This window comes from Chlamydotis macqueenii, chromosome 1 (genome assembly GCF_036417535.1).
Source record: "Chlamydotis macqueenii isolate bChlMac1 chromosome 1, bChlMac1.mat, whole genome shotgun sequence".
Taxonomy (NCBI): Eukaryota; Metazoa; Chordata; class Aves; order Otidiformes; family Otididae; genus Chlamydotis; species Chlamydotis macqueenii.
This window is the reverse complement of record NC_141556.1, coordinates 87,752,404-87,777,052: the sequence shown is the minus strand read 5'-3', so window position 1 is coordinate 87,777,052 and position 24,649 is coordinate 87,752,404. Positions and strand designations below refer to the sequence as shown.

The following is a 24,649-nucleotide window of genomic DNA, read 5'->3' as shown; positions in this document are numbered from 1 at the left end:
GCCCTCCTGACAGAATGTTAATGGTAAGTTTATTTCGTTCTACAGGATTTGTTTTACCACACAATTGCTGTATGTTATGGTGAGTGCTGTTTGGCAACTCTCTATGCCACCTTCCATGCTCATGCTCTTTAAATATTTAGCTAAACTCGTTGAAATTAGGTCAGCAGGACTTTTTGAGGATATAGACAGAATCCATGTTGAAAGAAGAGCTACAGTATTACTTCATCTACTAGGTACCAGGGAAGCAGCACAGGTAAATTGTGTTTAGAAAGTCTTACAAGGCTATTCCTGCAACTCTCAGTATGCATTCATTCTTGTCTGTCTTATTACTCTGTCCTCTCATTTGCTTTGCAATGGAAGCTATCACCTGTTTCTGGTAAATCTGCACTGCATTTAGCCCTTCATTTCTATGTTGCCTATTCTACCTCCTTGAACAGATCAGCCTAGCTCTTTCAACAGAATTATGATCTCCATTCAACCTCCCTTACCAAGGGAACTGAGAAGATAACCATAAGCCTCTGCTGAGGGGACAGCAAGAATGATTTTGAGAGAAATTGCCAAAAGTAATCAAAGCAGACAAAAGATCAGTTTTCCAAGATGTTGTTCTGAAAAATAAATGACCAGACCTTTAGACCAGAAGGTGGTGAACCTTTTCAGGGCAGTGCCCTAGAAAATGGTAACAAGAACTGAAGTAGAGTTTCATGAAATGCCTCTGGAATTGGAAGCCACCACAGTTGGATGAACTAGTGTTAATTTTTCATGTAAAAATTCTGAGGAAAGGGACAAAAGAGAAAACGGTGCAGAAAGAGATGGCAGTCCTGGTGCCAGTCATGTTCTTTACACATCCCCCACCAGCCTATGGAAGAAGCAGAATATAAGAGGGATGAATGACTGTGTTAATGGAAAATAACTGGTCATGAAAAATATTACAGGCAGTAGATTGGGCTTAAAATTTGGATCAGGGTGAGAACCAGGACATTCTATTAGCAGCTCTTTCTGCATCATTTCAGCCATACTTGATCAAAGATGGAACCAAGTAGGGGGGAAATTCAAACACACTACTATATGCTTTAAATATTTTTGCAGTTAGTCTGGAAAGATATTAAGAACTGCATACTATTAACAAGCACAAGATATTAACAAACACACTATCTAGAAATTGTACTCTTTTGTAACTTTATCAGGTTAAAAGGGATAGCTTTTTATCATACCTACCATTAAAGAACTATCCCAGACAGCATATTTTAGAGCATGTTACATGAAACTGTTTATGGACCTCACTGCTTTGTGTTCTGATTATACCTATTTTCAGGAGGTTGTCCTGTCCTAAACTGAAGATGGTAACTAAATTGGTTCTCAATTCTATTAATGTTCATTTCTGTCCTTCTCTCATAGTTTGTTTTGTATTTTAATTGTGTTCATTTCCAGGACACTGCTGGTTGCAGAAAACAGTGTCAAAAAATAAAAGAGGTTAAATCATCTCAAATAGAAAACTCCTGCACTCTTCCACCATACTGCTAATAACTCTTCCCTTATTTCTTTGAGAAGTAACTCATACTCTGCCTGATTTGTGAGGTCACTAGACCAAACAATCCTCCTATGGTTGCCTAAAATATTCTACCAGTAGTTAGCTAACAACCTGAAATAATCTACGTAGTAATTTTGCAGAGGGGAACTGTGACCCATTTCTGAACTGATACGGCCTCCCCCACTCATGTGTTTTAGTGTTAAAAAGCTTTTCATAGAGCTGCAGAAGATGTTCAAGACTAAATGCTGTGTATTTCTGATGCACATGTTCCTGTAATTCCTGTACTACTCTGTGCTAAGTATTTCATAACAGAAATTCAGAATGTCCTTTTGAAATGTCATCCATCTTTTCCAAAGGACTGTCCTGTGATAGAAGTACTTCAGTTATAGAGAGAAGTAACTTCCTCAAGTAGCTGGTCTCTGGCTTGCGATCAGTTGGAATGACCAAATTGAAGAGCAAGCTTTTGCAAAACTGTCTCCACTAATTTAATAGTCGGTTAGACTTCCAACACAGGCTTTGGAAAGCACAGAGAAGTTCTCCTTCTTAGTTAAACTAAATATTAATTTCTAGAGCAGTTCTAGTCACTGAGATACTAATAATGTAACATGTGTAACTGTAAAGCCAAAATTGACAAAAGTATGTGTACCATGGAAGACACACTGCTCTACATCACGGAGTCATAAAGGCTAGCTTCATTAACTGCCAGTAGGTACTTTTAAGAAGAACTAGAAGAGTAAAGCATATCCTTAGAAGCACCATAAATTGTTGGGAATTTCTTAAGGCACAGCTCAAAGCCCTCTGAGAAGAATATGTTTCTGTTACATAAGTTTGTGTATATAAATTTCTGTTTCTTTTCTGTATTCACTGGATAATGTCTATTCTCTCACCTTTCCTTCTTCTTCCTTTACCAGCTCATCAGGTGGTGGAGGGCCTATTTTGCTATGGCTTCCTTTTGTAGATGGCAGTGATTTTCCTGATTTTTGTTTGCCAGATTTATCTTTTTTTCCTGAAGCCGATGTAACAGGAGGAATTATGGTTGGAATATGAACGGAAGGGATGTTCAGAATTCTTGGTAAGACAGGATCTGTTTCATCATCTAAGGAAGGCAAAAGTAATATCTTTAATGCAATTAAGTTTCATAAATGTCAATGGCCACATTTTATTTTTTAACAAGATTTTGTACACGAAATTTCACCTTTGAAATAATAACCTCGGTGGGGGAGTTTATTATTTCAGATAGAGGGACTGAATATATGAAATTATTTAGAAAGTATTTCCATAGACTGACTAGTGGTCAGCCAAAAGGTATCTTGAAACTGTTGTTTCCCATAGGTCGTCACTTGTCCCTCAAAAATAGAAAATACTATTTAAAAAATTCTCTTTTACCTCCAGAATACTTAGACAGGTGGACACATTTTGAGTCAGTATCTAGGAAATTATCACTGTCTTTACCATGAGCTGATCCAGCACGGACAGATTCCAGTAGTTTTGCACTACATAGCTCCATTTTGCTGTAATGATTTAGAAAGACTCTGATGTTCTAGACTTTCCAAGACTCTCCTAGTTCTTAAAGGCCAAGCATTAGGACAGCCTGCTAAGCTTGTTGACAGAAAGCAGTCATGTTGCCTTCCAAAACAGTTTCTTGAAAATAAAATTAATACAAATTAAGATTTTCTGTAAAAAAACTTTTTTTTGTTTCAACAAACTGACATTTCTCTTTAACTGGAAAAACCTACTCAGCTCTAACCCTAATGCTTTTTTGAAAGATTTTTTTAAAACCATCTTTTTTTTTGCTTGAAGGCAGCCTAAGTCTGAAACCTACAACTCATGAAATAGCACCTTGTTTCCCATCCAGACATTTTAAGGAACTGAATTCTTGTTTGTTTTAGAGAACTTGTTACCCCAGATAGAGCAACTTATTATCCACATCTTAACCACACCCATATAGATAAGAAAAGAAAACACCAGCGAACAAAACATGATGATCTCAGAAACTACCTTGTAAACCTTTTTTAAACAAATAAAGCAAACTTGATTTGCTTAGCAGTTTCTACCAAGTATGAAGTTTACCAACAAGTCAGTCATTTCAAAAATATCTTTAGGAAGACTTTCAAAAATCCTTATTTTTTTTTTCTGGCAAAATGATAATTTAATTCTGCTTCTTCCAATGAACAATATTATTTAATGTGAAAAGTGATAAAACAGGCAAAGGAAAGCTAAACACCTCATCGACAAATTGCAAGCCAGATCACATTCAGATAAAGAAGGAAAGAAATGCAACCAGAAGCATGCTAAAAGAACCATTCTGGTGTGAAATCATAGCATTTTCTGTAATGCAGATGAAATGTTAGTTTTTGGTTGAAAAAGATTTAAAAAAAAGGTAGGCCTAAGTGCTTCTATGTCCACTGTTTCCTGAAAAGTTTTAGCATAGATGGTTTTAGCTCTGCAGATAAGAAAATGCAGAGGCCACCTTAAAAATAAACTACTAGAAAGCCTATTGGATGTTCATTTGCCTTATGGATGATTCTGGATTTATGACAACGGCAAAGGTGATCCAAAACTTAAGATTATAAGTCCAGAAGAAACTACTAGATCATCTGGTGAAAAAGTCCTATTTAGGAGTCCATGGATAACAAGCCTTCCACCTCACTTTTTAAGCCTTCAGTCTCAGTTTTTGTCTTGGTGCCAGCACTGGGGAAATGCACAGGTATCCGAACATATTCATGACCTTTAGCCTGAAAGGGAAATTTAGATTACTACAAACATTTTTGAAATCCTCATTTTCATCAGCTGATGCATGATAATCTGATGCTTTGTTAGGTGGCTCTGCTTCCATGGACTGAAATTTATGCTGTGTGGCTTTTACAGCTTACTGTAAATCTGATGAATCTGTTTTATTTGTAGTATGCTATAGATAAATTCTCAGTTAATTATATAATTAGGAAAGTTTAAAATTCTCCATGGGGTCCATTCTGACACGCATTTATTAGACAGCATGGCCATGCAACAAACAAGTAGAAGTACCCATCTCCAGGTGTATGGTGAGAAGAAACAGCTGACTAGGAAACTTTGACAGTGCTCGATAGAGAAGCAGGATAGCCAAAATGAAGCAACTGTCCTATAAAATCATTACTGAATGTAATCCATCTTGACAAGTGACTATAAATACCCATGTGAACACTGCAAACTGAGTATAAGCAAGCTCTGATATGCAATGAGGGGTGCTATCCTGCACAGCTACGCATCCTGTGAAGCGGAGCATGCTCAGTTTCAGATAACACTACTTTCCAGAGTGCTGAATTTAGCAATAGAAGCTGACACTTGACCTTTAAGGAAATTTCACCTACCCCTTTGCTATGGTAGCAAGAAAACCATGGTTGCTGAAAAACAAGAACACAGTGTTTGAGGGTAATAAAGAAGAGTGGATTGTTGAGACTGAGGGAAAATGTCTTTAGAAATCTTGAGAAAGATGGGAAATTCCAGAGGACTATCAGATTGAAGGTCCCTTCCAACTCTAACCATTCTATGATTAAGGAAGGTTTCCTTCCTCCTGCACACAAGTGCAGATCTCTAGCAGTTGGAGCTGTACTCTCATTATTTCATCAAGGCACAAAGAGCAAGTGCAAAGGTTCTATAATATCCAGAGGTGAAAGTCCTGCAGGTGCTGAAGCAGTGCCAGACTCACAAAGCGATTAAGAGCTTACTTCTAAGCCTGGCTGTAAGGTGGTCTGAAGTTAAATTTTGGTCATGCTAGAGAAAACAAATAATTATCACAGAATCACAAAAGGTTTGGGTTGGAAGAGACCTTTAAAGGTCATCTAGTCCAACCCTCCTGCAAGGAGCAGGGACATCTTCAACCAGATCAGGTTGCTCAGAGCCCCATCCAACCTGGCCTTGAACGTTTCCAGGGATGGGGCACCACCTCTCTGGGCAACCTGTTCCAGTGTTCCACCACCCTCATTATAAAAAAAAAAATTTCCTTATGTCTAGTTTGAATCTATCTCCTTCTATTTTAAAACCATTTCCCCTCGTCCTGTCACAACAGGCCCTGCTGAAGAGTTTTGCCCCGTCTTTCCTATAAGCCCCGTTTAGGTATGGGAAGGCTGCTATAAGTCTCCCCGGAGCCTTCTCTTCTCCAGACTGAACAGCCTCAACTGTCTCAGCCTGTCAATTAAAAACTTAAACAAAAATTAACATTTAACTAAGAAATAAAAAAGAAGCACAAAGCTGGCAAACAGCCTGAGGCCTTTTGTGATCTTAGCTTCCCTAAAAGGAAGATGAAACAGATAAAATGAGAAAAACAATGAGAAAAATGAGAATTAGAGAGTTTCCAGAAAATTATTTCAGTAACACAGGGGAAAATGAATGATTTGCACCCAATTTAACCAATCGGTGGAGAGAAACTGGGATTACATGGCATACCATTCTACATTAGGAATGGATGGCGTATGAAAATAGTCTAAACCAGAATATTTCTGGTCAGAATTTTTCTGAGCACTTACAATACAAGCACCCACAAGTGGAATTAGCCATAAGCAAGTGACTGTAGAAAAACTGCAAACAATCAAAGAATGCCAAGTCAACAGTGCTGCTCTAAAGCTCAACAAGGATTATCCTAACAGCAAATAGGATGCTTATGGTACATGTGAAAAAACCCGAACATCACTGCTGACATGTAGGTGTTTAATTAGACATGTTTCTCTTTATGCCAAAATACAAGTTTTCATAGTCCACTATATTGTGAAAGCTCTCTTGGCCCAAGTTTAAACTGTCCTTTTTCAGTAATTAATTTGTAAAGTATATTTGAATAATTAAAAGTGAGTGTATAGTTGAATGGTTTACCACAGTCCACACAAAGATGCATTCAATTAAATGTTTTCGTATTTTAAGAGCTGAAAAATGCTGGGATTATTTTCTGATCAGAGGAGGGTTTCACTTTTATCCATATGATGGTTTCAGTGGCCTTTCAATTGTAATGAAAACAAAAAGCTCTTGGTAAAAGCAGACGCTATTTTCATTGTGGTTTTGTGAAGCAATTGCTTCCAGTTGGTGAATGTGTTTATTGAAAGGCTGAGAGAAATCCCTCATTATGCCTGCACAACTGTAACGTAAAGTCCAACTCCTAATGTAAAATGAAAGTTCCAAAATCACCTATATAAGTTTACAAAAATATTATTTCTTGGAAAACCAAGATGACTCCTCAGCAAATCACATTTCTTTGGCTCAAATTAATTGGCTGATTTTGCTGGGCTACTTAATAACAATACTTGCAAGTTTCTCCCTGCACTGTTCTGTTTTCATTGTAAGTAAAAAAGCATGGAGACCTCTCTTCATTTTGAAATATGAATCATAGAATATTCTTGACAATGTAATCTCATCTCGAGCCTTGCTGAAAATTCCCTACCATGTAGTAACAGCTGCTGAGAAAGGCACAATTGCATGCAACAAATTATTGGGTTAAGGAGTGTATAAAAAAAGAAAAAAAAAGAAGAAAAAAAAGAAAATAATTCCCCCTATGGTTCTCAAATATCCTCTTCTATTTGCTTACTTTACCTGCTGTCTTCCCTGTAGGTCCATAATAGCTCAGAGACAGCTGGATTCCATTTTCCAAGGTGGCTGAAAAAGATCCAAACTTGCTCACAGCTTTCTTTTGGTTTTTCAATTTTCCTTTAAAAAAAAATTAGAATTAATTTTAAGGATACCAACACATACCAGAACCACCTGATCTGCAAAGCAATGACTGGTCTGAAGAGTGGCACCTCAATGTGGATGCCTAATCTGTAAAACAGATTAATACAGGATGGGGAAAACTTTACCATTCCACTCATGGGGTAGTATATAATAGTCAGTTTTGTGTAATATAGCTGTGATTTTTCACCTACAAATTGCATTCTAATCAGTTAGGTGTGTAAAAACAGGTTTAACAGCAACAATCACTGAAAAGTCTTTGTGAATTTAAACAGCAAAAGAACCTAGATCAAGGATTCTTGCTTCTGTTCTCTACTTGGCTGACAAGAATGCTAAACTGCTTATTTTGATCACATGTGGCCCATGCAGTAATAAGTCACTGTCTCTCAGGCACTGTCACAGGAACTGTACCTTGAGGAGAAAGTAAAAGAAAGGAGAAAAAGTTGAGAAATTAGATCCAAAGATATGTCTGGTATTTGTGAAAGTGGATCAGCAGACATGCTCACTTAGAGGTGCAGGACAAGATTTTATGTGATGAGTACTTGATCCTTGAAAACCACACGAACTATGCAAGGTTACACCTTCAAGACAGTGACACTGGATCCTACCTTGCCTCTAGTTCAACTCCTACTGCCTTAAAGAAAAGTTCTGCTGGTAAGAGGAAATCCTTGGGATTTCCAACATGCGGAACAGTTTCTTAATACTATGAGGAGCAGCACAGACAACAACAAAAGAAGGTTAAGGAAGACACCCAACTCCTACCCATCTCCCAGTTCCTTCATGAACAAGGCACAGATACAGAGACCTCAGCTGCTCCAATTTACTGTTTGTCACTGCAGTGTTCATTGGTGACAACCACCTGCAGGACGTTGTTTTGCCATTTTGACTGCATTAAAAGCTTACCATTGTACCATTCAACCACTGCCAAGAATCAGAGTGGATTGAGTCTTCTGCCTACTGCCGTTCTATAAGGGACTCCTGTTTACACGGCAGGAAAGCCTCTCACTCGTGCCAAGTGAATACAGCTTGCCTCAGATGCTAGCACACTGTGATTGAAAGTACCATTTGTCAGACCCCAGAATGATACAGGACCACTTTCAGAAGGGCAGACAAGAAACATCTCCTCTGTGGAAACATCTTGCTCCTGTTGACCTGTACTGTGCTTCTGTATCTTAGTAAGACTTCTCTACATGGTGCCTAAGTCAGCCAACCAGATTTTTACTTAGTCCTGTGTTTTTCAACGACTGGCTCTTATTCTGACCTCATATCCGTCTCCTTGCCTAAGTTAGCATTCCACACAACACAGTCCTAGAGGATGAGGACAGGTGGCATGCTCCATCTTTGCTATCTCCTGACTCAGAGGGTCCAAAGGTTATTTCAGTTCCAACAAGTTGGAGCTGTTCTAGATCTGTAAACTTCCAAGACTCACCCAAATATTATTTTAATTGGAAGTCTGGTCACTGAAAAAATATTTCTACATCTTCCTTGGACTTATGATCTGGTCAGCGAATTCTAAGAGATGGTACTGGCTAAAAAAGTGCACATTCACTTGGTTTTCTTGATGAATGGCACTACATAGCTGAATAGTTCATTTACACTTTATGATGGAACAAAGCCTCAAATTCACAGAGATTCTGATATCTTTGTCATTTTGAATAATGTCCAATAACAGATTTCTGCTCACATTTTTCATTTGAAAATATGCATCTATTTACAGCAACACTGATCTAATCTACCCTCTACCATTAGTAGGAATTTATGTCATGTTAATTGATAAGGTTTGCATCTGATTACTAAATATGTGAAACTATTAATTCTTTATATCAGTGATGTCAATCCACTAACCTGATCTAATTTTCTGTGCTTCATTACTTTCTTGCACTTCAAATTCTTTTAAGTTTTTCTTGGGATCTGTGATATGAATGAAGAAATTGTGGTTGTCTTTTACCACTTTCACCTTCACCAAAGTTAGACCTGCAAAGCAACAGAATACTATTATTGCTCCCACCACGCTTCAGAAGTGCCTTGTGTCCAAAAAACCCCTGCATCTGCAACTACAAAGCACACAAAAGAGAAAATTACTCAGAAGGGGACTAAATTGCTCATTAGTAGACCAAGATGATAAAATTAAGGTTAGCTGAGTTTAGACTAAGTATTTAAAAACTTCCTGACAATTAGAATCAAGAGGCTTCAGAGGAACTCCATTGCTTGTATGTATTGCATTTGACTGAACAAATTATTTGAACATGCATTCTTGGAATACCGTGCATTGGTTGCCATTAACAGACAAATATAAGCTGATTTTTCTCAACTTCTATTTTTTTAAATTTTATTTATCTACCAATTGTTAACATACTACAGCAAAATGTAAGCATTAGTAGCGATAAAGGCTAATATGGAATTACATGATACTCTCACAGTATCTTTAACTGAATTTCTGCTGCTGAGATGTGAAAAAGCATTTACAAATCAAGAAACTATGCCATTAGTTAGCAAGCAAAGCATAAAAGAATCACCTTTTACAAACTCTATGTTCTCTACTTGGATCTGTCCTCCATCAGATGGGAAAAGATATTGAGTGGTTCCTGATACTTGAATAAGATCCTCCCCTGTACTGTAGCCAAGAAACTGGAAAAATAAGTTTTAGATTATGCATAAATGAGAAAGGCAGAAGCCATGAAAGAGGCAAATGAGGGACAGATCATCAGGATAACACTGTTCTGGTCAACATTTTTTGCTTAGATATTTAACTAATGTAATGATGACTCTAGCAAACACATGTTATTCTCACACCCAAATAATTTCTCAGTTACTAATGAAGTAACTTGTTACACATGACAGCAGAATCTGGTCCTTTGGTGGTATGGAACCAACACAGGAGCTGAAGAATAGCAAGTAGGCTGGTGGCTTAACACATAATGGAAGAGAAAGAAACTCTGGCTAAGTACAATGAGATAACGTACAAAGTAAAATGCCATGGGATCAGATAAAGGGCAGATAAAGATTCAGCTTTCCACCTTCTAGATTTTGGAATTCATTGTAAGTCTGATTCTTAGATTGCTGTGCCTTTCAAAAGAACCACAAACTGGCAAAAACTAGGTGAGTGTACTCAAGCAAGTTCAGACTGAAATGTTATACATCTCTAAGTTTGAAGCCTGTACTCAAGCAAGTTTAGACTAAAATAAATTAACTTCTGCAAGTCTTCGATGCAAGGCTTAGACTGCAAATATAAAGCAGTGCAAACTGCCTGAAAACTGTCTGGACACAACTAGTGAAGAGTTCCCTCTGTAAGAAATATCCCTTTGTTAGTGTAACAGGCAGAATGGCTTGTATTAGGGCACTCCAAGAACATTAATTTTGAAACAGGAAATGGAAGAAAGAGTAAATTCCTCTTACTTGATTTCCAATGTGGGCAGCCCAAACTTCAACTAGGTCTACCAGGCCCTGAATGTGGGAGTTACAACATGTCTCTAAGGTTTTCTTTGCTATCTTTTCCCACCCTCTCCCAAGAAAGTAATATTTTTAGGCAAAATTCATTCCATAAATATATTTTCCATGGACACAAAAACATGAACAACTTATCTTTGTGTTCATTATATATTAAAATATACATTTGTGTGTCACATACATTAAAACTCATCCAAAATAATGAAATAGACTTCTGTAGGATAATCTTAAATATCAGAAACTGCTTTCCAAAACTTTTAGGAAAGGATCTGCTGCTAAAATGATGAAGTTAACAAGACCTAGTTAGGTTTAATTTGCCCTGAACTCCAGTTTCACCAAGGGTAATAGCTTTCCTGTAATCTTGACTCCATATATAAACAGTTAGCGGTCCCCTAACGTGGTGCAATAATATGACTCCTTACCTTATAAACTTTATCAGAATGTGTTTCTGGGATGCTGGGATCCTCCTCAAGTTCAGGTGTTTTTGCTGGCTCATCTTTAAGCTTCTCTTCAGAAGATTTCTTGTTGAAATCTTCACTTTCTTCATGTATTACTGTCTCCTGCCCTTTCTTTTTACCTCTCAAATTTTCTTTTTTTGCTTTTTCTTCTTCCTTAATTTTTGCTTCCTCTAGTAATAGGTTCTTCTCCTCCTTCCAAGCCTACATTAAATGTTAGGAATTCAAATGACTATGTTCTCTTTGTATTACAAGATATTTAATAAGTGCATGCTGAAAAGAGTACAAGTAAACAAACTCAAAGGAATCAATGTTCTAAGTCACTCATGTTTTCCAAACTTGCCTACAGTTTTACAATATTACGCCCTATATTTTGCATAAAATTACTGACTCATTCAATCCATGGGTTTAGCCATTCTTGACCACAGGAGAAATATCAGATGATTATTTGTATATTACACACTCAGACATAAACAAATCATTTGTTGTGCACTTTTCCACAATGTTTATCATTAAATCAGAATGCATCACTGGTATTAGTTTATTTCCAAAATACAACTGTGACATAACATTATTTTATTCTTTTACAGAAAGAGGAATTGGGTATCAATGCCAGAATTATCAACTTGTGTCAGGAAGACAACAAGAGAAATCTGAGATTTTCCAGAGTATTTAGAGGTTTATAGCATTTTATATTTTAAGCATACCAAAGCACAAACACTTCTGTAGACAAAATGGTAAGCATTCACATTTACAAGTTAGGCTGAGTACGCAGGAATGGGGTAACATTATTTCATATCTACATTCCAGTCAGTACTTCAACAGAGCACTACACACTATAAGAAGGATGAGACATACTATGGCTGTGAGGAGTCAAAGAAAGAAGGCGAATACATCAGTTAAGCTACATTTGTGTAGAGTAATGGATAATGCCAATGCTAAGGCTTAAAAAACGTGTGCTTAACTCCTGCCTCAGCCAGAAACTCACTGTGTGAGCCTAGGCAAGTCAATTCACCTGCAGTGCACGACCATGGTCTACATCTATAAAAAGGGATGCTCTGACATAAGGGAACTCTGAAGTACTATATTTACATTCCTTAATTTCAAAGAGATGTAGATAGTGAAATGAGGAGTTGGGTACTTAAGTACTTTCATAAATCTGGATCTTGCATTTTCATAGCTTTATAACCACAAAACTTCAATGAGAAGCAGGATATTCTCCATGACTCTCATTTCCTAGTACTGCAATTATGAATTGCTTTTGGAATGTCTAGTCTAGCTCCAAACAGTCTTCCCTTAAGAAAATAACATAATAAAACTGAATCAATAAGGAATAAATTAAAGAAAACAAGAAACAAAATATACAAAAATAGTCAAGAGCACAAAAACTAAAACTACTAAGTCTATATAAGAATAAAGGCTTGCCTTCCTGGGAAAGCAGTGTTATTTAGTGCATTTCAGAAACATAGATATTGTTGCCTCACCTTTAGAGAACTTTTTCTGATAGAAATAGTTTTTTCATTGTTGGATTGAGATTCTGGAATAGTCTCCACTACACTCTCAGGTCCTGAAGTGCTGCCTTTGAGAAAAGAAAGTGGAATAAATGAGGTGTGAATAAATATGTGAAAATTGAATAACTAAACAAATATAGAAAAATAAAAATAAAAGAAGTGCAAGTAAATAAAATAAAGAAAATATATTTGTAAACAGTAAAGTATAGAAGTATAAAAGTAGAATAAAGAAAATATTTTTAGAGATGAAATAGAAAGGTTCCTTAGGTTAGAAGAAATTAATCTGACAGCTCTGGAGACCAAATATGCTAAACAATATATCAACATATTTAAAGACTGCTTCTTGCTGTTAAAGGCTTTGCTCCTGCAACAAGTTGGGGTTTTTTTTTATGCAGATAAGCAATGTGAATAAACAATATGCAGTATTTGTTATTTTGCCACTACCACTGTTCCAAAATTCAGATCTGGTGATTTAACAAGCTCACCAGATTCCAGAACAAGCCTAATACCAGAATCATAAATATTACAACCTTTCAAGTAAAAAAAGTGAATAAATGCTGTCTGAACGTTCAAACCTTCACTAAACAAGCACTCATCATATCCACTGTTTACTACTAGAGCTTTAGAGCACCTATGACTCATGAACAGGGTATCTCTCTAGGTATGTGGTTTTATACCATGACTGGAGACACAATATTTCCTTGCTAGAAAAGATAAATTAAAGTATACTACCAGAAACTTCTAGTTAAATTACATTGTATTAAAAAGTAAAAATTGCACTGTGGGTTACAGCAGTGTCAGTGAAATTGAAATCTCCTAAAGACACTGTTGACTGTCTTCATGTCCCAGCTAGAGACTATTATCTTCCTTTAGTGAGAGAACTTCTCTATGAATCATATCTGTCACGAGGCATCAGATGGGCAAAATTGTCCTGTGACAGCTAGATAGGTACAAATTGTGATTTAGAAGTCCTTTTGGTTTCCAGATGATAATCAGACATGTTAAATGTTTTAAGGAATAACATTCCTATTTTTGTAAATGCTAATTGCTAGTGCTAGAAGGTTCCAAAGTGCATTCTCAAAGCAGGTGAAAAACACAAAGGCTAAATATCAACAAATCATTGTTAATACCATTTAAATACGCAAACAGAGAATTTGAACAAACGTTCTCTTTTGTCAAAAGGGATTTTCAGATTTTGCTGCCTGCTCAACAGTTATTGTGTAATCCGCTTACAATTTTCACTCTCCAAAAATGTTGTTTGTAATTAAAGTTTGCTCTGCAGCCTAGCCAATTCCAGTTTCCAGTTTTAGCTTCCAGCCCACAGTTTCTGACTTCCAGCTTTTATCCTGCCCTTTTAAAAAGGAATTTTCCTGAACTGTGTTGCCAACTTTAACTACTGCTCATCTCTTCATATGTTCAGTGATCTAAACAGAGATTCATATTTGTATGTAATCCTTAAAGTAATTCCATTAAGTACACATAGCTATTGTAAATTTCAATTGACATTAAAGGTCTCAGTTTTCAAAACAGAATATGATGCAGAACATTTAAATAAGTGTATTTAATGCATTTAAAAACCTATTTAAGCCTATACAGATGACAAAACAAGACTACCCTACGAAAAAATACACGCAATTCTGTTCCAAACAACTTTGGGTCTCAGCACTTAACATGAAAAATGAATTTTCTAGGATAAAAGATAGAAAGATACCTACTTTTGGCTTTATTAGGGAAGCCATTTTTTTTGACAGCACATGTAGACAATTCTGCCATGGCTTTTTCCAGTTTAAGAGACTCTATTTCCCGAGCCATCTTTTCTTCTTGGTATTTGACTTCTTCTTCTTTCACCCAGTCTTCCACTGTGTTGGCCACCAGCTCAAGGTAGTTCCTGAAAAGCACAACATTCCTCTATTTACCATAATACAGTTTTCACTAATACAATTTCAGGTCAAACAAGATCAACTGGCTTCTTAGTTTCTTATACAGATAGTATTATTCTATAACCTTAGAGAGAGAGCTTGCATTTGACAGGGTTTCACTCAGTTTTTGCAGGAGCTGGTGCTTTTGCCTGGCTAGTATTTGCTTAACATATCTTATGCTTGAGATTTGGGTTCTCCTTTCTGCAGAGATACTAGAAACTTGTCTTCCAAAGAATGCCTGCCCTCAAAGAATCCAGAAAGTCAGAGAACATACAGACATTCAGTTTAAGAAAGGTTGAGACTAATTCTCCCCTTCACTGTTTTACCACCAGGATAACTATTTTTTTAGTTGCTCTTCATTTATATTGTCTTTTAGAATACACTTAATTCGTTTGTTCATCAACTGAGGAGGTGTTATTCTATTTAATTTCTAGCTCTTCTTTATCAGTGTGACAAGAAAGATGCTTGGAAATCGTCATCCAAATCCAGATTAGAGAATCAGTACACTGGCATAAATTTAGAATATTCACAATTAACAGTTGAAGTAAGCACTGAATGACAAACTGATCCAGAGTTTGCAGCTTGTATTGTTAGCTGCATTGTCTCATCTTCCAAAGGTGTCTGAAATGACTGCTAAAATAGTTCCTTGTGTAAACTGTTTCAAAGGTAGGATGAAGCTAGAAATCTTACATGTAGTTGCCACGCAACCCCTTGTTTGGAGTGTTACCCTAATTCTTTAAAGTGAAATTCTTCACGTGTGCAAAACTAAAAGGGGCTTTTAAAGAATGCACAGGATTCAGTTGTTGTTTTTGCATTTACAAGTTCAAGATGATTCAACTGCACTCAAAAGCTCCGTGTGCATTACAGTTCTTGGTTGCGAATATGTAGGCAGCACAACCAATTCTTGACCTCATGACAGTTTTAAAGGTCTTATTGCAACACTATATTGTACATCCAAGAGAATTAATATGTAGGCTATCTACACAGAGTGGAGATGTATACACTTCGTGTACAACTTAAAGATATGCAAGTCTCTCCTAGCTCCTGCAATATATTTGAAGCCTGCTTTGGGAAACTTGCGTGGAGAAATCATTGATCATATACTAAGTAGGGACAAAGTGACTCTGCTTGTATCTGAAGAAAAGTGTACAAGCTATAAAAACAAAGGTGTTGAAAACAAAAGGCAGAACTAGGCTGGAACCTAGAGTTGCCAGTACTGGAATAACTTGAAGATAAATATATGTTATAAATAAGAGATTATTCGTGTGGAAAATATTTTAGGGCAATGAAACAGTCATTCAAAGTCAAAAATACACATCCTATTAATATGTATTCTGATGTCACTACTGCCAATGTCTGACTCAGAATAATTTCTCAGAAAGGATTATTCTTTTCCAGTAACTTGCGTAATGTGTTTACTATGAAACAATAAACAAATGTCATTAAAATTAACTTTGAGCAAAAGAATAGTTTTAATAATGTCCTGAATTCATTTGGCTTCCTGATAGAGCGGCCACTTATCCTAAACAGAGTTGAAATGTTTTATACACATGTATCACTGCAGGTACATATGCCCATGCCTTTGGATTCCCTTAGTCAGTAACAGCCCTTGGATTTCTTGTGCAGCCTCCTGCCGTCTACACTTTGAACAGCACAATTCCTGAATTTCTGTGTGTTCTACACAAACTGTGGGACCTGATATCCACAGAAAAGAAGGAAGGGTGACTTGAATCTCCAGAAGCAAAAGCTGCCGCAACATAAGAAATTTGATTTTTCCCCTTGCATGACAATTTGCTGTAACAGGACCCACTGTAACCAACTAATTAGCAGGTTAACAGAAGTATATTCCAGACAGCAACTCTGGAACAACCCTACAAAGTGGATCTGTGGTCTATAAGATGTTATAATAAAGAAGAAACTAAAGTAAACACAGGTACAGAACTCTCCTATGGCGGAAGTGTGACTCAAATACATCCCCCAAATTAGAAAGGTAGTAATTTTAATAAAAAGAAAATCAATAAATTGTTACTAAACTAATCAGAAGCCAGTTATTTCATACAAAGGCAAAAATCAGTAATACTACTGCTTAATTAATAAGTAGGGTTTGTGCCTGTAACTAGCAACTCAGCAGGATCCGGAAGCTAACGCAGGCAATAACTTGAAGCACTCCAGGTATTTAAAGACTGTCTTCCACAGAAGTGTTATGTTGCTTGGAAACATACACTAGCAAATATTTATGATACTTTGTCTGGAAATCTGAAATTATCTTTAGGAAAAAGATTGAATAAGTTCAGAAACTGTGCTGATCATTTGGCAGAAAAAAAGGCAGGTATAGAAGCCATATAACAGAACCAAGTGAGAGCCCACAGCTAAGATACTAAGCAGCATACGTAGCAGTGACATTGAATATTTCTATGAAACAAAAGCAAAGCCAAAACTTCTTGTGAGCTTTCATGCCAGTTTCTTTAAGAACTCCTTGCTACTTTGAAACAGATGAAGTGTCACTGAACAAAAATGGCATGCCCCAAGCAGAAGCTATCTTTAATGTCTAAGCCTTGTTGCCAGTGTACGTAGAAGACTGAGAAGGAGGAAGCATATAGCTATTCCATCCTCAACTGAATTATAATGTCTCTACCAGAGAACACCTTCCTTCTGTGGATGCAAAATCAGCAACTTTTGCTTCACAGGTATCAAGACCTCTTCCCATTTCCCAATTGGCCTTGAATTGACTATTTCAGTGCCCTTTCAAGCCAAATTGCTCTAGGACCCCATAGATGAAAAGCTGTTGTTTCAAGAAGAAATGCTTCCTGAGAAGTTCCTCACTATCTGCTCCTACAGACAACACAACAACAATATGCCATTGGGATGAGGTGTTACTCAGTGTATGTGAACACCAAGTAACATGTCAGATATACTAGGGTATGTGACCTTGTCTCCAGTGTCTGTTCCAAAAGAGTATGGGTCTCATGTCATACGTGTCAGCCCTGTGTGGACATCTCAGCTACACCAGGCAGCTAAACTGGCACCAGGTGTTTATGTTTAAGCAGTTTCAATCAGGCCTTTAATGTCCAGTGCCACAAAGCAGGGTAAGAATAGATGCCAAAGTAAATAGCTCTGGGCTCCAATAGACTTTTGTGTAATAGATTTTCATAGAATGATTATGGTTGGAAAAGACCTGTAAGACCATCAGGTCCCACTGTCAATCCAACACCACCATGCCTACTAAACCATGTCCTGAAGTGCCATGTCTACATGTTTTTGAACACCTCCAGGGTTGGAGACTCCACTACCTCCCTGGGAAGCCCCTTCTAGTGCCTGACCACTCTTTCAGTAAAGAAGTGTTTCCTAATATCCAAGCTAAACCTCCCCTGATGCAATCTGAGGCCATTTCCTCCCATCCTATCACTTGTTACTTGGGAGAAGAGACCAGCACCCACCTCACTACAACCTCCTTACAGGCAGCTGTAGAGAGCGACACGGTCTCCCCTCAGCCTCTTCTTCTCCAGACTAAACAATCCCAGTTCCCTCAGCCACTCCTCCTAAGACTTGTTCTCCAGAGCCTTCACCAGCTTTGTTGCCCTTCTCTGGATCTGCTCCAGCAACTCAATGTCCTCCTTGTACTGAGAAGCCCAAAACTGCACACAGTATTCAAGGTGTGGCCTCACCAGTGCCAAGTACAGGAGCACAATAACTTCCCTACAGGAGCAGGCCACACTGTTCCTGATACAAGCTTTGAGACCATTGACCCTCTGCCTGAGTCTATCTGAATCCAAAACCCAGGTTTACTTGAACACATCATTTTTCACTGTCTTCTGGGGAAGATTTCAGCTGTTGTAGACATGCAAAAAAATTCATTGACTAGACATTTAGTGGATTTGCCCAACAACCATAAAACAGCCAGCATTTTCTTCAAGGAACTTTGTGTTTCTGCTGGTAAATATCTTCTGGCTGTGATGCCAGTAACTGCTAATCACAACAGTCTCTTTTCACGGAAAATAATTTAAGTCCAAGTGATGGAAAGCTGACATGGACTCACAGAGTTCCTTAATTGAGAGCAAAGATACAAAATACAATTCATATCTTCAGAAAGGAACACTTTGTCTATTTAGCATTCAAACCTGTTCATCTACTCAGGTACCAACAAAAGTTGCTATTAAAATATTCCCATATTCTGATAAAGGGATGCCTGCAGACAAATTGGGGGGGGGGGGGCAGTTTGTCCATTGGATAACTTGCTTGAAATTCTATTTGATAAATCAAATCTAATTAATCCATAGAGCACCAGTGTGACATGGTTAAAGATAGTTCAGCTGTCTCTCCATGGCATTATAGCTTCTTTACCTATCAGTACATGGACACATATTCTAGTTTTGGTCAATTACTTGGAATAGCAATTGGATCCACATCATCATTTACATCATTGTTCCAGTGAAAAAAGGTATTCCAAAATGAATAGGTCCATCAAAAGCTCAAATTGTGCATCAACCAATTGCATACCTCTAACTGGTGAGCAGACAGTGATAAGGAATTAAGAAGAATGTGGTATCCTGTGAAAAAATTATTCTAATACTATGAAAGGGCTTCTAGGTTTTCTCAAAAAAGTTCCCAGTGACACTCACCCAATTTATGTATACATAGTTAGAAAACCTGGTAATTATATTCTTAGATAGAATTTTCTTCTTAGCCTCCCTCACCTGAAGTGTCTACAATATAATTTTCTTGATGTGGATATCTCTAATATGACTTTCCATGTATGTGCATTACATACTGTTTCTATAGTTTGTGATAAGGAGTCACACATACTGTTACTATATGGTCCTCCTCACTCAGAAAACCTTGGTCTCAACAGAATTCTTTTTTGATATAGCACTTTTTTGTCCACCTGCATGACTTGCTTTCTCCTAAATGTGTTACATCATGGTATCTTTTAATTTCAAAGCTTTGCCTCAAGCATAGCCATGCAGGCTTTAATTGAAAATGGCTGTGAATGAGACAGAAAAGATAAAATCAATTACCTGAACCCAACATTAGAGTGCAATGCAATATTCCAGGTCTCTTGGCACAAACGATACTGATTCATAGGATTGTGAAGAACCATTAGCAAGGAGTTATCTTGGGTATAATAAAAGGAATCAATACATCTGTATTCTTGGGATGCAGTATGAAGAACCTGAAAAGGAAAAAAAAAAAGGTACATCCTCCCTGCAGACAGTAGCATATATACAGATGCTACACAGCACAGCTTTTAGCAAAAGATGCTTCAGAATGTCACTCTCCTACAAGATGTACGCAAAGCATTTTAATTCCAGCAATATGAAGTGTTCAAGCAGGTGGAAACTGAAACTCCATTGCTATTCATACTGAGAAGAGGTAGTCACTGTGTTCCACCTTCTGAGACTGACCATGAATGAAACAGTACGGCTAAATAATAAACAAACAAATTTAAATATTAAATATTTAAATAAATTTAATTAATAAAGTATTTAAATGAATAAATAAATAGTAAATAAAAGTAGAACTACCATATACAAGGAAAAAAAAAAACCCCAAATTTACTTTTTTTGGCTCACTTAAGCTTACTTGGAATTCAATTTGCTATACTATGACCTGCACATCACTGAGATTTACTGTGTTCTACATTATTCTGCTCTGTTCTGTACTGCCCCGCCATTTTCAATGTTTACCTGTCTGCAGGCTGAAACTTATTTTATAGTTCTAGCTAGAACAAAGCTTTCTTTTAACCTATTATTTTTACAGAACTATGCAACTGAAGTAAAACTGAAATAATTTCATATAAACAAATATTCTCTTTAAAAATTAAAACCTTAATATCAGCTGGTGTAAAAATTATGTTCAGATGTGACATGTAGTATAAGGAAATATTCTTACAAAATGTTATTTTCTGTTGCAATAAAATGTTCCTTTTTTGTTGCAGTAATTTTCCATCAGTATCTTTTGACTAGATTCACTAATCATTGACAGTTAATTCAATTAGCTATTTATATTGCACAAGAAGGAATTCCCCATGTACTGAAATGTATGACCAGACTTTAAAGTTGTGATGCTTAACGTGGTGCTGAAAAAGTCCAAGTAGCCTTTCCCTCACCCATGTATAGAATGTGTCAGGATCAAATAAGAACTGGAGCACATGAAGCTCAGAGCAGTACAGGAACTCATAATCCACTCGTCCCAAGAGAATGCCTACCATCTTTCATATTTGTCATTCTGTCTTTCTGCAAGATGAGTTTTAGTCTTTAGCTTGCAAGATTTATATAAACAAAGCTTTTAGACCTGAAAGGGTGAAGTACCATCACAACAAAATTTTCTATTTGCTCATAAAACATGTACTGCATAGGTATTTGCAATGTATCCTTTCACATACATTGCACTAATGAATCCCATAACTGCCAGGGACGATCACCCCTAAGGGTAGAGATCATTTTGTCGCCATCACGTGTTTAGTTAAAAGACTTGCTATCAAAAAGGACAGCTGCAGTGTGGCCAAACCAGGAAATAAAAACCCATTACAAACTTTATTTTACACAAGAATCTGAAAAGTAGCTAAAGAACAATGGGTTTTGGAAAAATGTAAAAGGGATAAAACGGAATCAATTATCTATCAAAGAAATACCGTATACCCTGCTACTAATTCTTTGTACTGCATTCTGAGGGGTGACTGTATATATAAGACTGTCAGTTCACAGATACCTGAAGAAGAATATTGGGTTGAAAATGCTCAGCGAAACTCCAGTCTGTCAAACAACGCCTCTGTGTCTTTTTTATTTCTTCTAAGTTTGGACCTAGGCCATAATTTTCCGGACTCACCTCAAAATACATCAAAACAAAATAATGAACATCAACATTTCAGTGTCAGTTGTATTAAATTAACTGTAATCTTGTTGATTTAGAGAGCATCCCAAGTTGCATCGTAGTTAATTGCATAATGCTGCACATGTGTAGACCCGTATGGCACTATTTAATAAAAAACACAATTACTTCCAAAGGTTTTTGGTCTTGGCTTTTTGATGGCAAACATAATCTAAATATTTTTATTACTAGGTTATATGTTTTTGAGTTCTGTAAGCAATTATGAATATTTAAACATAGTCTATGAAGCAATTTAAAAACCACTATATTTATCCAGGGCTGTATGGCAGGCAGGTGTTGCTGAAGATGTCAAACTACACAGTTTATTAGTGCGACACAGTTTAGCAGTTTCTCTCAAACTCTCATGCTAGTATTTGACCCCTGGTATTCAGTGAAACCAGCACAGAATTGTCATTAGTAGCTTCAGCAAGGCCCATCACATTAGAATTCAAACAAAGTGATTTCATAGTGCTTAAAAGTTATGGCACTATTTGCCAAACATCACAAAATTAACACTTGCATGCAGCATTTCAAAGGAATCCCCAGTAACAAGTCCTGGCACTAAACACTATCTTCTGTTGTCTCATGCTATAGAGCACTGTTTATTCCATTCTTCACACTTGCCATATCATAAATAAGGAAATCCAATTCTTTGTTCAAAACAGGATCAGTCAGACCATCTCTTCCATCTTTGCCGTTTGTATCTTTATATCCTGGAAATTGAAAGTGGAGTTTTAAGAAGTGTTCCAGAAATTTCAGCCCTAAACACTAAGGTCAGAGTGGTGCAATTTCCTTAGCCTCCCTGATGAGACTGCCATCAAGTTGAAGCTTCCTTTTATGATACTAGTCCAATAGATACATGATCAGCTCTGCTACACTTTTTTCCTAAAGAGTACTTTAAAATCCAGGAACAAGTGCCATGTAGTTAAATAAAAATATTTTTTTTTAAAAAAAGATCTACACAATAATAAGACTCATACAAATCAACCTCTTTGTCTGTCTTATGCTGGCCTTGCATGGTCAAAAACATTAAAAATACTCTAAGAAGTGTCCTCCAGATTCATACATGAAGAATCATCTTTCTGTGTACTATCTAAGAAAAAATAACAAGCATTCTTTTGCACAGATGGTATAAAAAGATGGTAAAATAAATTACTTTGATATTTTCACCTATTTTTGAAAAATGCAAATTTTAAACTTTAAATTCATTGACAGCTACTGACAGAATATTACCTTTAGTGAGTACCCATTGTTATAATGGGTAGCTGACATGGACAAGTTCACACAGAAAATTTAACTTCTGTATTCTCATAATGTTTTAAAATAACTTCCATTTAATAGAATTCTGTATGCCCCAAGTTAGAGCAGAGATCACTAATATTTGATCAAAAATTCACATGTACAAGAAAAATTCTCTTCCTGGGAGAAATACCGCAGAAAGTATTTGTTCATAAATGGCTCACAACCAGCTCAGCTTCCAGACACATATCTTTAGGTTATGCTTCTCTAGGAAATTAGACCTGTTTACTGACCAGGTCACGTGCAAGGTCCTGCACACGGGTTGGGGCAATCCCAGGCACAAATACAGGCTGGGTGGAAAATGGATCGAGAGCAGCCCTGAGGAGAAGGACTTGGGAGTGATGGCGGACGAGAAGCTCAACATGAGCTGGCAATGCGCCCTTGTGGCCCAGAAGGCCAACCGCATCCTGGGCTGCATCAAGAGGAGTGTGGCCAGCAGGCAGAGGGAGATGACTCTCCCCCTCTACTCTGCCCTGGTGAGACCCCACCTGGAGTACTGCATCCAGTTCTGGAGCCCCCAACATAAGAAGGACATGGGCCAGTTGGAGAAGGTCCAGAGGAGGGCCACGAAGATGACAAGAGGGCTGGAGCACCTCTCCTCGGAGGACAGGCTGAGAGAGCTGGGGCTGTTCAGCCTGGAGAAGAGGAGGCTCCAGGGAGACCTTATAGTGGTCTTCCAGTACCTCAAGGGGGCCTACAAGAAAGATGGGGAGAGGCTGTTCAGCAGGGCCTGTTGTGATAGGATGAGGGGTAATGGTTTTAAAATAGAAGGAGATATATTCAGACAGGACATAAGGAAAAATTTTTTTACAATGAGGGTGGTGGAACACTGGGAACAGGTTGCCCAGAGAGATGCTGGAGGCCCCATCCCTGGAAACATTCAAGGCCAGGTTGGACAGGGCTCTGAGCAACCTGATCTAGTTGGGCATGTCCCTGTTCCTTGCAGGGGGGTTGGACTAGATGACCTTTGAAGGTCCCTTCCAACCCTAACCATTCTATGTGATTCTATGAATTATTACATTAAATATCTATTATTATATTAAATTATATTTAAATAAATTAAATATATTATTATATTAAATACCTTAGGAAAGGTACTTAAGCATATATTCAGTATTTTATGTCTATAAAATATATTTGGTGTCACAGGCAATAAAACAGTTTTCTAGTAAATACTTTTTTACAGATATCATTTTAAAGAGTTGCTTAAATAAACAATATTGCCACACAAAATAGCTAGCTTTTATCTTTATCTAGTATTCCTACATAGATACCCAAAGTACAGACTATACAACACTTCAGACTTCAGTGATTTGTACAAGGAAGAAAAATCACAGCCCTGCAAATGATACAGTAAAATAAACAGTGGATTCAAATTCTTCAGGAGTAATGTAAACAGAGAGGTTTTTACCAGAGTCTCTTGGAGATTTCCCATTAAGCTTCTTTTCCATAAGGAAGAGTTGTCTCAGCTGTCTTGCAAACCTGGCTGGATTATCCCAAGGGATATAAGACACTTCAGAATCACCTCCAACCATAGATCCAGAGCTCTCCAGGAGACCAGACTCACTCAGCCCAGTCAGCCTCAGGCTTTCAAAAGTAAACACTCTGAAGGCTCTTTCTACTTCAGCCCAGCTCAGAAGTTCTATGAAAGAGTCACAATCATTAACTGAAAATGTCCTTACGGCTCAGTAGAAGATAAATAGAAGACTATGTAAGTGTGTTGTTCTTGGGAACTCTGCAAAAGCCAACAACAATTTCCTTAATGGTATTGGATCAAATTATGTGAGCTACATTTTACACTGTATTCGAAGTTGAATGCTTCCAAATTGCAAAATGATATGCCTAACTATTAATCCATCTTAAATGAACTGCTTCCTACATCTGAATACCTCCTGGCTCATTAACTTTATACAAATGACATTGACTTTAAAATAT

The 24,649-nt window shown here is 37.2% G+C and overlaps 1 protein-coding gene across 1 annotated transcript in view; it reads right to left on the bottom strand.

Annotated features, from left to right (window-relative positions):
* Positions 1-24,649, bottom strand: part of SPAG17 (sperm associated antigen 17) — a 111,028-nt gene that overhangs the window by 39,181 nt on the left and 47,198 nt on the right. The window contains exons 14-24 of the mRNA XM_086768109.1: positions 24,126-24,356; positions 22,040-22,128; positions 21,257-21,373; positions 19,564-19,718; positions 14,345-14,517; positions 12,603-12,697; positions 11,086-11,322; positions 9,733-9,844; positions 9,062-9,190; positions 7,082-7,195; positions 2,416-2,624 (exon numbers count right to left, since the gene is read on the bottom strand). Coding sequence (XP_086624235.1) covers positions 2,416-2,624; positions 7,082-7,195; positions 9,062-9,190; positions 9,733-9,844; positions 11,086-11,322; positions 12,603-12,697; positions 14,345-14,517; positions 19,564-19,718; positions 21,257-21,373; positions 22,040-22,128; positions 24,126-24,356 — 1,661 coding nt within the window. The remainder of the gene's footprint in view (positions 1-2,415; positions 2,625-7,081; positions 7,196-9,061; positions 9,191-9,732; positions 9,845-11,085; positions 11,323-12,602; positions 12,698-14,344; positions 14,518-19,563; positions 19,719-21,256; positions 21,374-22,039; positions 22,129-24,125; positions 24,357-24,649) is intronic.